This window comes from Larus michahellis, chromosome 7 (genome assembly GCF_964199755.1).
Source record: "Larus michahellis chromosome 7, bLarMic1.1, whole genome shotgun sequence".
NCBI lineage: Eukaryota > Metazoa > Chordata > Aves > Charadriiformes > Laridae > Larus > Larus michahellis.
Window position 1 is genome coordinate 37,575,157 of NC_133902.1, and position 15,847 is coordinate 37,591,003.

At 42.1% G+C, this 15,847-nt stretch overlaps 1 protein-coding gene across 2 annotated transcripts in view; it reads right to left on the bottom strand.

Moving 5' to 3' along the window:
* Positions 1–1,300: 1,300 nt before the first annotated feature.
* TRAF3IP1 (TRAF3 interacting protein 1) overlaps positions 1,301–15,847 on the bottom strand; it is a 45,737-nt gene continuing 31,190 nt past the window's right edge. For both annotated transcript variants that reach the window (XM_074596011.1, XM_074596012.1), the window contains exons 14-15: positions 5,451–5,674; positions 1,301–2,759 (exon numbers count right to left, since the gene is read on the bottom strand). In XM_074596011.1, coding sequence (XP_074452112.1) covers positions 2,594–2,759; positions 5,451–5,674 — 390 coding nt within the window. In that variant the 3' untranslated portion in view covers positions 1,301–2,593. The remainder of the gene's footprint in view (positions 2,760–5,450; positions 5,675–15,847) is intronic.

Below are 15,847 nucleotides of genomic sequence, written 5' to 3' on the forward strand. Positions count from 1 at the left end.
AATGTAAGGGTTTTAACCCCCAAACCACAGCACCAGCAAAGCTCCCTTTGCTAATGAACCACCCGCAAGCTGAACCGCAAGCCCAAGGCACGGGCAAGGCGTTGCGTACAAGAGAGGTGGAGGCAAACGTGCGCACAGAGACATTCTTCTTGAGCCATTTTCAGAGAGGCTCCTTTCCCCTGCACGAGGCGCAGACATTTATTTGCGTTTTCGGTGCCGCATCCTCAGCCTGCCTTTAAACTTAAACCAAGCCTCAGCTCCAAGGCAGTAGCTTTGTTCCATCATCCTGGAAAACAAGGCAATCCTAGACAGAGAGCCAGCTAAGACTGCGGGAGACTTCAGACACATTATTAAACCCTAACACTAACCAATTCTTGTTTAAAGTGGTATTTGATGCAGAAGGCATAAGGAATAAGTGCATAAAGATGCAAGAAGCCATTCCTAAGGTCTCCCAGGAACCAAATCAGTGTCTCCAAGCCCCAGGTTTATATGAGCCCTGGGCTTTCCACCCCGACTCAGGAGACAGCCACTCCTAACACAAGGACAGATGAATGCATGGGTCATGCCACCACGCAAAGAGCACGCAGCACCCATCAGCAGCTGGAAGACAAGGAGAAGGGGTCTGGTAAGGGAAACTTGGTGAAATGGAGTAGCCGAGGGAAAGGAAAAGTCATAATTTAAATCCTGTTTAACCCAGGGCAGAGTGAAGTTACTTCATGTCCCTGGAGAACACCTGAAACACCCTGCTACTGGTCTCCTCTTACTGCATTCCTGCCAGCCCCACGCTCAGCAGCACTGCGCTGGAGGGGGGCCTTGTCTGTGGATGCAGAAGGGGAGCGGGAGAGGCGGAGGACCGGTAACAAATCTCTCTGCGGTTATAAAGGGTGGCTTCTAGGAGTGGCAACAGAAGCACCCTTGGTGCTCATGGGGTCACACACCAGCTAAGCAGGGGTCTAAGCAATCCAACCAAACCTGTATTTTTGGATGCAATTAGTTAAAGGGAGAAGGGAGGGAGCATTCAAAATGCTCTGGAGTTATATATTGACCATGCAGGCTTTCACCATCAGTTCTGGGCTCTGGGGAGTCTAGTGGACATCCTGAGCCCCTTTCCTTCACGTGATGAGACCCAGGACGCAGTGGACAGACTTCAACCCCGGGTGAGAAGCAATGCACGGTAGGAGAGGGTGGCAATGAAGGGCTGGGTCACTGCAGGACTCCTGCTTCGCTGGACCCTACCCAGAATATTGCTTCACCATTTAAGTTCAGATATTTAAATAAAAAAAAATTCTAAGTGACAATTCAAAAGCAAAAGCATAGTGTCATGTGCTGTTAAGAATAAATCAGAATAATTCTCCTATTCCTTCACAAGTCTCCTACTTCCACCCCCACCAAAACCCCATGCAGCAAAGCATCCTGCCCTTTAAAATATCTGTATTTAACATATTAAATACTCACGCTATCTATTTGGTAGTGATCCATTTGGTAGGTTTTTCAAGGTCCAGATACCAGAAAAAGAAACCAAGAAATAAAAACCCTACAGATTTACCAATCAAAGAAGGGAAAAAAAGGACACCAGGACTTCACACACAATCCAAACAGCATGGGAGGAGAAGATGTGCTCGCGCATTATAAAAATCTTGAGAGAAGAGCCTTGCGGGGGACTAAAGCCTTCTGCGCTCAATGCAGTGTCACACAGTTGTGTCTACGCTAATACTCTTTGCAGATTTAGGAATAAGTGAAGGTGGACTCTAATGTGCAGTACACTCAAGAGGTCATTAGGAAAACAGTACAGACATCTGCAGTTAACTAAAAAAAAAAAAAATCAGTGGAATTATTCATGTACAAAAAGTTACAGGAACACGCATTTGGGAGGAAACAGGTACTTAAGCTAATCCTTTCCAAATGAACATATGCAATAAAAATGGAATTAACACCTGTGCAGATAAAATACTTTTGCTCCCTTACATGGTGATGCTCGTAGTGCACTTTCAGTTGTTCCTAATAAGATTCCTGATAGCTCTGAAAACATGACATCATCTCTGTAATGGTGCAAGGAACCGCAAGTTAGACAAGGCTTTACTTCTTGATCTTGTGCCATTGTTTTGTAGATAATTTTCCCTGTTAATAACGAACGGGATTCAGGAACCTTCTGACCTGCAGAAGTTTGGAACATTTTTTTAAGGGGGCAAACAAGTATCCAATACCCATTTTTCATGACAACGCATTCAAAAGTAACCTCAGTGGAAATGAGAAGGAGATGCAAAGAGAACTGGCTCAGAAACTGCGCTCAACAGGCCTGGGAGGGAAAGAAGGCTGTGAAGACCTGGTGAGTAACTGCAGTTCACATCTAAATAAACAAGTTATTTTAATAGCTCTGCAACCTGAGCATTCAAATGAATATAATTTTATCCCGGATCATATCAACATCTATAGATCAACGCAATAATGGGATTTTATACAATTTTTAGGCTTCTGGTGCCTAAACATTTTATATCTAAACAAGGCATATCTTAGTTTTTCTCTGCTATTTTGTTTATTTTTTTGGTAGGAATGTCAGTCAGTCCCAAGGCTTTTTCTTTTTAATTCCTCTTCTTCACCTTCTCGAAGACAGGTTTATGTTAAGAACCATCCTCCGGATTTTTTCTTCGTTCTTTAAAATATTAGCTTTTACAGCACAGATCTTGTCTTGCTGGTCTTTAATCAACTGTTCCAGTTCAGCCAGATCCGCTTTTAATGGTTCTACAGCACTGTCCGTGATACTGAAAGAGACACAAAGAGCGTAATGTTATTGGAAACATTATGCTGCTTCTGTCTCCCAGAAAGTACATTCAATACCTGAAAGTCTGCAAAGAATTTAAATTGCGCCCACCCTTCCTGAAAGTTAGTTTAGAATAAGAAGCACAAGAGCATAGCTAACAACACGGACAGAGAATAATACTGTTCAAGAGAGATCCCCCACAACTCAACAGGAAACAGTCACTTCTTGGTTAATCGAGCTTTTCTGCTAAAATCTCTTTGCTTTGCAGTTATTTCACCCCACCCTATGTATACGTCAAGGACTTCTTTCACGTTACCCAGCCAAAAGCTGCAACCACCTGGCCCAGGGGTGAAGCAGGATTTCCCTAAGTCTGTGGGACAAAACACAACAAGGACCAGAGAAACAAGAACCACCCACCAGAAGTGGATGCCCCATTTTTGGAAGGGTTCAAAGTTGGGTTGGATGGGGCTTTAAGCAACCTGATCTAGTGAAAGATGTCCCTACCCACGGCAGGGGGGTTGGACTAGATGATCTTTAAAGGTCCCTTCCAACCCAAACCTTTCTATTATTCTAAGGACACCCACCTTTTACAGGGGCGCCTGGGTCCTACCATGATACATGTGGTAACAGCCATCCCTCTGGGCCTCATCGCAAGAGCTTAGATGAGAGAAGGACATGGCAGAGGGGGACAAAGACAACTACTGTGGAGGTTGCTGACCTGCTACCAGTGTTTTCTTGCAATAAACCAGCAAACCAGCAGCGACCAGCAGCACCAAGCTGCAGCAGGTAGACATCTGAGAAGAAGCCAGGTATATGAAAACGGACCCATCGCTAGCTGCTGACAGGGGCAGGCAATCCAACACTAATAGGAAATTTAATAAATCCCATGCTAATAAACCACAAGCACACTGACACATCTTAAGTGAATGAGGCTGTTTTGGCTTTAAAACAAATGTGCCCCTTTCTGTAATGCTTTTCTGATCTTCAAGAACACTGCTCAGCCAGGGAAATGACAGACCGAACTAGCCTGCTGTCATTTTGAATTACCCAGTCACTTTGAGGGCTCATTAGCTAAAGTCCGCGTCTCAAAATCATTTAGCTTTCCCCTCCTTTCGACCACATTAGCATAAATCACAAAAAGTGTGGCTAGAAGCTGCACTAACATTTCCCCAATGGGGATCCTTCAATTGTCTTCCACAGAAGCAAAGAAAACACAGACACGCATACAAATTTCAGTACATATGGGAAGCATTGTCTTCTTCATGTCTGATACTCTGTAATTCTTTCCCGAAGGATCGGACATGACTTAGCACGACACTGATCTGATTGGGATCTCATACAAAACCTTGTGAAGTGCTGGGATACGCCCATGAGAGGGAAGCGAGCAGCTCTGCTGAAGGGATGCTAGCCTGCCCGCAGTCTCCCACGAAACAGCCGGCCATTGTAAAGCTCGGTATGACATAAATCTGCAAGGAAAAATCAGCCAGGCAGTTCCTTCTTCCCACTCCCTCTCTCCCTCTGCACCAACGTCAAGGAGACAGTCTTGTCCTCAGTATGCTTTGCCTGGGAACTCAGGGGACGTACAAAGCCAGCAAAGCATGTAGAGTCACCGTGCTGGGAAACCAGCTGAAGGATAAATGACTTGTTTGGCAAGGCCAAAGTGGATGCACTGAGTAAGCACATGCCTGGAGAAAGGCCCAAGACTTGCTCCCTGTCGCTAGGTGTGATGCAAAGGCGAGTGAGTCAATGCCTCAGTTTCTCCGACTGTAAAATAAAGCCCAAGAGCATTTCCTTTCTCTCTGCAGAGGTGGTACATTCAGAGCCCAACCACAGTGTTAAAGCTCGTCAAGGTTTTGGGATAGAAGGTGCTATGTAAGTGCAAGGAATTAACATCATTACGCTTTATATGTGAACCAAAGCCCTAATTCCCACCCCAGCCAGTGGACTAAGCCAGCAGCTGTAAATTTCCAACATTTAACACATTGCTACCTACCGAGATAGGACTTAGCTAAGAATACCACACATGCTTGCTCCTGCCTGAATGAAGCACGTGGATCCAGGGAGCAGCAAATCTACCTAGGCTGACTGTGAATCCAAGAAGATTGGTATCTAGCTCATGTTTAAGATCAGGACACACAACTGGAAGGGACATTGTGTTTTCAAGGAGCATAAAGACACATTGGTGAGATAAGCAGGGTCAAAGAAATTGTTTCTAGGCTTGACCTCCTTGTTTCTCTTATGCATGTCAGCTTCGCTCTCATGTCTTTCCAACGTTGTTTTTTAACCTTGCATAGACAGCAACAACTGTAGAACATGCTGAATTCAATGGCACAAAGCCAGCAGGTTGTGATTCCGGAACACACTGCCAGTCTGGATTCAACAACTAGTTTGTTTACTAAGCTCTTCCCCCATTGCTCCTTATATATTTGTGAGAAGACAACAAAACATCGAGCCCTCTCACCTCACATAAACATTTGCATCTCTGCTGTCACGGACATTGTGCGAAATTGAGATGAAAAGATGGTAAGACTTTAACACTTCAAAAACCAATTCAGACTGCAAAAAAAAATTCCCCAAACCACAAAAATGACTGATAACAAATTTGCTTTGAAAAGTGAGCAAAACCCTCCCTTCTCCTAAAAGCAGAAATCTGTCTTGAGACATAAATCAAACTCTCCCTCACCACACTCACCTTTGCTCTTTCTGTAGAGCTTCTGCATGCTGTCTGTTCTCCTGCCGCCACATCTGCAACTCGTTCTTCATGGCATCCATGTCTTCCTGAATGTAATCCATGATCCTGCCAAGCGTAAGGGCACTCCGGCACAGAGTCTGGATAGAGACCTGAAACTTCTCAATTTCTTTGGCTACCAAGTCTCGCTCTTTCTTCCTAGCTGCCTCCGACACAAAGGGCTTCTCCTAATGGAAAGCATGAATAAGAGAGCAAGTATCAAAAGTAGGAAAAACGTTTGTTGCATGCGAGGTATGGAATGAAGAATGTTTTAGAGCCTGCTAACTGTGAAGTATCTGAGGAAATGTTTATGACCTCCTACAATAAAAGAGAAGAAATAAAGCCATAGTCTAGCAACAGATGAGCAGGAAGCATACCATATCCAGGTCACCACTGCTACAAAACTGTGCAATAGCATCAGCAATATTAAATTGCTTTTCATTTGATCACAGATCACAAGTGGACAAAAGTAAAATTAGTATCTGATCCCATAAATTACCTCACTGGTGTTCTCATTCTCAACATGATCTTTCCCAAAGTAGCGGGTGTAAGGGGTAGAAAACCTCTTTCACATTCAATCATCGTTTATTTCAACTTATTTCTATATATTGGAAGGGAAATTTCTGTGGCTTAAGGTGGCATTATTAAACAGAAGCTCTCAACAGACACGTAATACTGTTGTTATCAGTCTGCTGCTGCCACTGGCTGCCAATGCATTCACTGTGTAAATGGCACATCCATCCATCCATCCATCCATCGTCCCCTGCAGACTCTATGCGGCGAGGCTGGACTGTCACAGCCATCACTCCAGAGCCCTGCACTAGAACTTGGTGGATCGGCATTCACTCAATACTGCTGCAAGTCACAGGGCATAATGACACTGAAAAAAAGGTTCACGTTAAACTCTCAAGGAAGGCGATTAGAAAATCTGAAAGGCAGTAATTTGGAGAAGCAGAAGCATCCCCACTCATCATGTTACAGGCTACCACACCGTGAACATTCATTGGACCTGCTTGCCGTAGTCTTTTACTGCTACTTAGGAGCTACAGCAGATGCTGAAGAGCACAGCTTCCTTCTAGTTCTCTAAATTGCTCCCTTCAAGATGCTCCTCTCCCTCCCCTGCCTGTATCTGGATTTTCAGCTCCTAATGCTGGTCCTAATAATAGCGCTTCATGCTGCACAGCTAAAAGAGACAGTGGTTATTCCATGCCTTGTACTTCTGTTAACAGTGGCTGTAAAATCATGCAGGCTGCAGATGTGGCCTCAATAAACTCCACTGCTCGAAACTAATTTGGTCTTGTGCTCGCTTCCCTCGTGTGCAGCCAGCAGTCTCTGTGGTCAGCCTCCCGAAGCCTCCCAGCTTACTGCACGTTGAATACAGGGAAAGTGCTCACTAAAGCGGCGAAGTCACGAAGAGCAAAAGCATGCCATAAAAAAAGCAGTGATGCCACATTACTAACACACTGTAATAATCTTATTCCAGGAAAGCCTTCCCTGAAAACAACAATCACCATTAAAGAAAAGTCTGCTGGTTTTTTTTTCTCCCCCATCAAGAACAAAAACCTAACTTTTCTTTCTTTCCAAGAGCCCTACAGCTCGAATTCCCAAACCGAGTTTTTCCTTTAAGACACACACAGCTTTAAGTAAAGTTTATTTGAAGTCATTTTGGTCATTTAATGTATGCCAGAAAACTAGAAAGGTCTTTCTCTACCACCCCAACCGCAACATCAGCCAGTTGCTAAGCGGAGTTCCTAGCGGCTACATAAAGACAGAGGTGGCAGTGTGCTTCTCTCTTGTGCTGGGACACCGAATCTGCCACCCTGTCCCCTCCTGCCCTCCTACCCAATTGGCCCGTCTTCCTGTGCGAGCTGTGGGCTGTTTGTTCAGCTGCATTTGGCGGCAGCAGGGACTACTGCCAAACACATTTCAGCAGCCCTTGGCTTACCGATGAACTCAGATATATATATACACACACACACACACATATATATATATATAATTTTTTTTTAGAAAAATACTTGTAAAGATTTGAAGGCTGAGATTTACTTACGTCTGATGCTTGTGTTTTACCACACACGTGGCGCTTGGAAACTGGGGGACTTCTGAGTTTACTGCGATTTTATAACGTTAAAGTTCTTTAATTAGGAAGTGGGCTGAAGTGAAAAATGCTGCTGAACTTGTGACCTTCACTTCCTAAGTCAATTCAAGAGTGCTGGCTAAACTGTTAAAAATAACACTCATCTTAATTCCTTCTCACTCGATCCATACCTCTCTCACAGAAGCAGGTGTTTCATTATACCACATTACATAAAGCACATTATTTAGATACTTTCTGGAGCCACCCATGTGTTTGCTACCCTTTACAACACAGACGAAAGCACTGCTTCTTGACCCATTTCATGTCCCGCAAGCTGGTGAGCACCCTCCTTCCAAGCACAGCTGCTAAGGGTTGAGCAGTTCTTCTCCCCTGGGCCTCCTTGTTGGCCAACCTCTGAGCACAATGGCCACTGGCATTCCCATGGACATCCTCAGCATTCTCTCCCATCCTGATCTTGCAGCTCCCCAGAGAAGAGAGCTTTTGTCTGGGTGCCCCTGAAGGCACAGATGACAGGACAGGGTCCTACACACCAGCCACACACATCAGCACACATCTCACGTCAACAGGAGTTTCGCTTCTGGAAATATTTTTTTGCCCACCACCTTGCTGCAGGTAGTAAAGATGTACGAGCAGATCTGCACGCTCACAGTGTTTCAAAACCCTTTGCTCTCTATTCTAACTGTTTTCCTAGTCCTTGCTACATGTTGTGTTCCACCAAAGCCATAGGGAAACCTTAATCTATGGCACCACACTTTCCACATGTAATCGGGAAGTTACCTATAAAGACAACCACCTTCAGTTCAGCAGCAGAGCAGAGCTGTACCAGATCCAACAGCTTCCCAGGACAAAGTCCCATTGCCTCGTTTTTCCTCTCCTCTTAAGTGCATCAAACGCTTACCACTTTCCTCCCCACCATCCATTATAAGAAGCCACAGACAAGAGATACTGAATTTGTTTCAAATACAACTATATCAGAAGCGAGAAGACTTAGCCAGTCCATTATCTGAGGATATAGTTGGGTGTGTGAAAACCCGAAGAATGCTTCGTTTTTATTTTCCAAATGCTGAGTTCAATGTTTTACATTCTTGTAATGCTGGTGTGGCCTCCCTGATACCTACATAGTCCAAGTAACCACACCGCTCAACACCAGCAAGTACAGCATGAAAATAAATAATAAGTGAAAATCCCTCAATTCCATAAACAAGCAAACCAGAATTGTGTACTTTAAAATACAGATCCAGCTAACAATTTGAAATATTCCATGCTAAAATACACAGCTGAGATTGAAAAGCTCAAGTGGAAATAAAACACCATGGAATATTTTCTATGAATCAGGAAGGTGCCCTTAAAGTGTATTAGTAAATATTCAAAAATAATTTTAGTGTCCCTGTAGCTCCAGCACACTCTTTGTGCGGTTCAATTCTTCAAAACTGACATAAAAAGGACAAAATATGATCCCATCCAAAGTCATTTCAAGTACTGAAATATACTACCACTAAAAATCTATTAAATACTATTCAGACTTAACCCGGTACATCAATAGGCTTGTTAAAAACCCCAGTGTCTTTGAAACACATACGATATGATATCGAAGTGGTGTAAGAACACGCAAGAGTTTTAGTGCATCTCTCTAAAGGAGACGTGCTTAATTTCAAGTTCCCAAGAAAAATTTCCCAACACCTGAAGGTGCAGTACCTCCACTGGCATATTGTTGTCCCTCCTCACACACGTTAAAAAATAACCATCAATTCTTTCTTTCATTTCACTAACACTTGTTCTACCAAGATGCCACGTTACATTTCCTGCAATCTACAGAAAGTTGAGCCCAGGACAGAGAATCATCCCCCTGAAGCACTCAAGCTTTGCCAGCTATTGCTGATTATAAGTAATTATGGGGGAGGGAAGCCATACTGGCTGTTCTCAGTTTCATAGTTACAGTTATAGGTTAAAATCGACGTGGGACACTTTTAAATCACTAAGAATTATGGCAGATGGCTTATTACAACAGACAACGTGGGTGGTAAGAGTCCTGAGTGCCACCTTGCTTCATTTTGCACAAACATGTAACAGGATATATTCAGTTTTAAGAAAAACGCCAGAATCCGAATTGTTCCAGTCTATTTAATTAGGCCATACACCTCAATGAACTCTCCTTTCACAGAAGCCCAAGAATCAATAAATTATCCCCATATAAAAGGCTGTATCACTTCTGTAGGCCCAACACGCTTCCTTTCCTTCGTGTTTTTCATAAGGCACCAAGATAAATGTTTATTTTGGATTCCTGGAAAAAAGTCTGCCTTTCCCATTACCTCAATGTGAACAGAACACAACGTGGACTCGGATGCAGGGACCTGAGAAATTAAAAAGCAGGAATATTTTATTTTTTTTCATCAATAAAGGGGAAATTATCAACAGGGCTCCAGAAACCACCAGAATTTACTTGTGTTTAATTTACCCTCACTAAAGCAATTAGTATAAATATTGACGTGTGCACAGCTTCGTAAAAATGGATCATTCATAGGACATCCATTTCCGATAGCTGGGCTCTTGAGGGCATTTGAAGTGCCTGACATCTACTAAGCTAAAGAGGGAATATTTCCCCCCCACACACACTGTTTGAAAAGTTTATTTCTAGAAAAAGTATTTGCTTACTTTTATATAGCTTCTCCTTTGTCTCCATTTTTTAATTAACAGTTTTTAAATAGAAATCAAATTAGAACAAACATCCATCAAGCACTTTATAGTTTCTACAGCCCCTTTTAACTATTATATTATGTCCCATTATGAAAACAGACCCAAGTAATCACAGTTTTATTGAGCTGTACCATTTCCCCCCTACCTCTTTCTATAGGACAGGACAGAAACTTCATTTTGGACAAGTAATTTTGATACATTCAATGCAAAAACAACAAGGTGGGTTTTTTATTGTAAAAAATACTTTTTGATCATAAAGAGTGTTTTCTTTTCCTGGTTTTTACAGAGTCTGCATTTTAAGTAGATTGTAACTATCCACTAGGGATCACCGTAAGAAACTCTTTCACAGAAACAGGGAAAACAGTAAATGTTAAATCATTTCAAATGAACAGGATGCTTTTTCTGCTTATGCCAGGTACCAAGTTCAGTAACAGGCCAAGGAATTGGAGACACAATGTTCTTTACCATTAGATTTACCAGAGTTAGTCTGACCTGCTTCTGAGTTGGAAGGCACCAAAAGAAAATAAAAGTATAGCTTTTAAAGGGAGCTTTTTTTCTTCTTTTTTTTTTGGGGGGGGGGTGGGGGGGTGGGGGGGTGGAAAACAGGGGTGTGGTTTTTTCCCCACAGTTCACATTCGATACTTCTAAAGAGAGCTGGATTTTTCAGACATATATAAATACTCCACCCCAGCCCCCAGAGCCAGCCTGCCTCACTTCACATTCAGCCCGTGCTGGGGAGAAGTCAGTTCATAAAACCTCACATATTTGGTGCAGTATTCAGCATGCTAAGCAGAATCCTACGGCTCTGACCACACACATGCCAAGAGACAGCTCTAGCAGTTATTAACGATAGCAGATAGTATTAATTTAGCTATAATGGCATATTGGGGGCCAGTCCTGCCCAGCTTCCCTTTTCTGCGCACACTTCTGAAACTCTGGGTCCATGACCTCCTTTCTCTTGGAAGAGCAGTCTCTTTCCTGTTCAAAAAGAATTAGCAATAAACATGTTCCTTGTGTCAACCAACTGCTTTCACACCGACCTATGCCCCAGAAGAATATCCCGGCCAAATACATTGATAAGCTTTTTGAAATACATGAAAGTCACCTGTACCGTGTCCTACAACACACTGCTGCTACACAACTGGTGCAACTGCATCGTCTCCTAGGGATGGAAATCACAGCTGGCTCACTGCACTTTTATGTGTCCTTTTTTCTGTTTAACATATCCATCTGCTGTCTCATGTTGGTACCCACAGGAGAGAACATTTTGTGTGCAAAGACCACGCAAAGGAGCCATGATATCAGGAACATGCCAAGAGTGACAAAAAACCTGTTCCTGTGTTCACAGCTTGTTACACAATTACTTGGGGACCACAGGTGTTTTTCCTGAGAGGGCAGATAGTAGTGTAACAAGGACACTCACGCAAACACTCATTCAATTTAAGCTCTTATGGTGCTTGTCCATAACCAGACTGCTGGGTACAGTTATTGTTTTTGAGGAATTGCATGCCTGCACCAAAAATTTCTCACTGCAGCTTTATTCAGATCACTGCGTTAACGTCACATCATCATAAACAGAGCTGTCACAAAAAGATGAAAGCCCTTCTGCAGGTAAGTCCTATTAAATTTTACTGTCAGCATTTCTTATGACATATTAAGCTGGCAGAATGCTGAGAAGCTGTGGTCTTGAATGGTGAGCCTCTTCAGAACACTTAAATTGTGGGACGTATGAATACATCTGGTTAACATGACACGTTACTAATTGCATTGACTGGAGGGGACACCCAATGTCATGCAGCTGATGTATTAACGTAAAAATCAATGACCTGAAGAACTTTAAACAAACAGAATCAGCAATGATTGTATTTGTTCTAAGCTTAGAAGTACATACTTCATTTATCACATTTGTAATTAAAGTTAATATTATCCAGGTGCTAAGCTATTTAATATCACTTGTTCCTAGCACAAACCTCAAAGCTGTTTCTTTTCTGAAGCCTGTGAACTGTATTTGGTAGTGCAAAGATGGGAATTCTGTGATCCCACTTGCTTAAAACTATTTAATAACCTGCCTACATTTTCTACACATCAAATAAATGAAGTGGAATACAAAATGTAACATCTGTTTCTTTCTCTGTTTAACATTAGAGGGTTAGATTCTAAACAAATACATTTAGGAAGTCTTTTTAGGAATTTGTTAGGCTGAACACAGCTAATCAAGGCAGCAAAAATCTTGTGTATTTCCAGAATGACCTCTTTGTTTGACCTGAAAATTGTGTATATTATTTTAAGTTTCTGCACATGCAAAACCTAGATGATGAAAGTCCCAGTCGTCTTTTCTTTCCTCATCTTTTTCTTTATTAAAACTTCTTAAAAAGCAAATGCATGTTTGGGAAACGCAGCACATAAAAGGTTTCAGAGGAATGCTTTTAACCCAAATAAATACTCCTCAGCAATCGGCAGTTAGAAGTAAAGGTGTGAAACATCCCCAAGAGTTCACCAGTGTTACATTTGGATTAAGTATTAATCCACCAACTTCACCTAATTTCTAGTTGATTAATCCACAATAGATCAGGTAGATCCATCGAACATTTTTTTGATGAATATCGGACTTAATAATATATTAGCCAAAAGTTCCAGCACTCAGACTACAAGGATTTTTTTTTTTCTTCCTTCATTTTCCCAATGGGCAGAAAAACGAGGCTTTAAAGACTTATGAATATAACTGGGAAAATATTTCATTTATTTTGTATGTATTGAATAGTTCAGCAAAACAAGGGAAGACGAACATTCTTACTGACAGACACAAGGATAACCTTAATTCCATCAGGCGTAATTTCCCAAAGCAAGTATTCTTTCAAATTTGCACTGGATTTTTGGTTCCCTTACTCCAAAATACAGAAGTACGATTACATTTTACTCTCCGACGCATAATACATTTTGGAATACAGTTGCATACTGATGTAGAAGATATTTCTTCTGGAGAGTTTGATGGAAAACAAATTAAATGAAAGAGCTGACAGTCTGGGGAGAAATGGTCAAATCCCAGACTGATATGGCTTCCCAGCAGACTGCAGAGCCAGACCTGGCACAAAACCTACGGCCATTTGAACATAGCACTGGCCAGAGTTCATTGACCCGTTCTCCCAGTCCCATCAACATAACAGGACGTGGTTCCACTTGCCTGCCTAGACCACTTGGCAGGAACAAACCACTTGAAACTCTTCCTTCTTTTTAATTACTTTTGCTGCCTCTCTCCAAAGAGATTCCACAGACCAGTAACTATTCCTCCCAAAATTGCTGGTCTGCAGTTTCACAAGAATAAATCTTACCGCTGCCTTTCTCGTGATGTTAGGAACATCCCTCAGAGACGAGACATGCTCGTGATGCTGGGGCCACGCAAGAATGCCGGACCCCCACCTGCTACCCTCTGCATATCTGGTCCCTGAAACATTCCCAGAGGCAACATCACATTGGAAATGTATTTTTACTTTTACTGTCTCCCATGTCACAGTGTCTCTATCCTCTAAAATAAATTCCCAGGATTCAGTAATGTCTCCAGCTCATGTTTTCGACATGAACTACATCTGTCAAGTCCCAGTCACTAACTCCGAGCATTTTTAATAATTTTTTCCTCTGCTATCAGGAAAATTACGCTTCTCCTCTCTGGATTGCAATGACTTCTTCAACATAATTTGAAAAACAGTAGCAGCAAAGAAACCTACTGCAGTAGCAGCCAGCTGCTTGGATATGAGATCAGATGATATTCCAGGAGCTTAGTGTTGTACGCAGGTTTTCACATGATGGACTAGGAAGTCAGCACGTTTTTTTTCTAGAATTAGTTGTCTATTATCAGCGCTGCTAACGCAGATCAGTGCTTCAAAAGACGCAACAAAAGACAAACAAGGACTGAATGAATGTTTTAGAGACTCAAAACAGGCAACGGGCCTAAATGGTTATTGTAGAAGGACACAATTGCCCACGTGCATTTAAAAAAATATAAGGGGTTAAAAGGGAATCATTTTAGTTAGTGACTCTTATTCAGAAAAAAACCCAGAAAATTTAGCACAAACACTGGAGGTAGCTTCCCGAGCATGAAATCCATGCAGTTTTGTAAACCCTCCCCCATTGTCCCTTTCTATGTCCAGCGCTCAAGCTGACAGGACACAAGAGCGAGCAGTACAGCTTACAGCACAATTACGTACTGGTGGAAGATATTATTAAATGAAATACTAATGCTGTCCCAAAACTTAGTCTCAAGACTGATGATTCAACAGCACCACCTAGTTATAAAAGCAGGAACAGGAACAGCTGTATCTCTTGTTCTCGCAAGTGCCAGCTCAACACGCTCTCCAGTAATGAGCTTTAGAGCTACTGCATAAACAGCGATATCAACTTTTAACCCTTCTTTTCTCCAAAGAGTTATATAAAGACAGAACTTATTCAAGGAGGCAAATTTTCACAGACGCATTCGTTAGAAATGGGCAACAGTGTTTCAATGATCAGTACGCATATGTTACAAGCTGCAGATTTATAATAAACGGTATATAAATCAGCAAGTTGGATAAAGCCGTAACTATTCATAACTGATTATGAACAGGAAAACTAAAGGTGTTTTCCTATTTTAAAAATTCATTTCCTTCTGTCATCTCAGCCCTTGCAATGCACGAAAGGAGTTTTCTTCCAGCCAAGCAGGCCCAGATCTCGGATAGTCCCAAACTTCAGATAGGAAGATACTCCCCCAAGGGTCTGATCTGCCATCCCAGCTTTCTCAGCTTGCTGGGGAAGGAATGAAAAGGCTGGTCTGTGTGGCAGCATAACCCTTTACCACTGGACACAAAAGCATGTGGGAGTATCTCTATTTAAAAGAATTGTTGATTTTACCCTTCCAAAATTCCAATCCTAAAAGTTAACACTGTGTCACTTTTGCTGCAGATCGTTGAAGCAATTATAAAGTCATACAAGTTCTAGATAAGACCAGTTTTTTAAAACAGTCTACTGTCTACCAAAGTCCCTCGGGGACTTTTTTTTTTTTCCTGCTGTACACTTTGCTCAAAACCCATCATAACATCATCACTCATTGCCAAATTACTACAGTTGATAAAGCTGAAAGAGGCAGGCAGGTTGTCAAGGCTTTGAAAGTTATTAGTGATTTCAGACAGCAATTTGAAAGAGCTTCGTGCTCTGTGAAAAGCTGGACTCTTTGAGGTCTGAGTTGCAGCATCTTAAAACAGTATGCCAAAATATAGCTCGTTCCTGAAAAAGAATACAGGTAGTAAAAGCCTACAATACTGAATTATCATTTGAAAACAATGAGAAGATGTGATCAAAACTGAGGATTTAAGAGTTCATGAAAAGCACTCGCCTTTCCAAAACATGACGTACCTGTCTGTATTTTTATAACAGCACTCTGCACTGCATTCCTCAGTGCCTCCTCACCAGCACATCAAACTACTTCAGTGATTTAGAAACTTTCCAAATGGCCAATGGATCAGAAAAGTCCATCTAAATTCTCTGCCTTTTGCTGCTTCTTGTAACATGAGCTCTGCAAGGCTGAAAAAGTAAGAGCTCT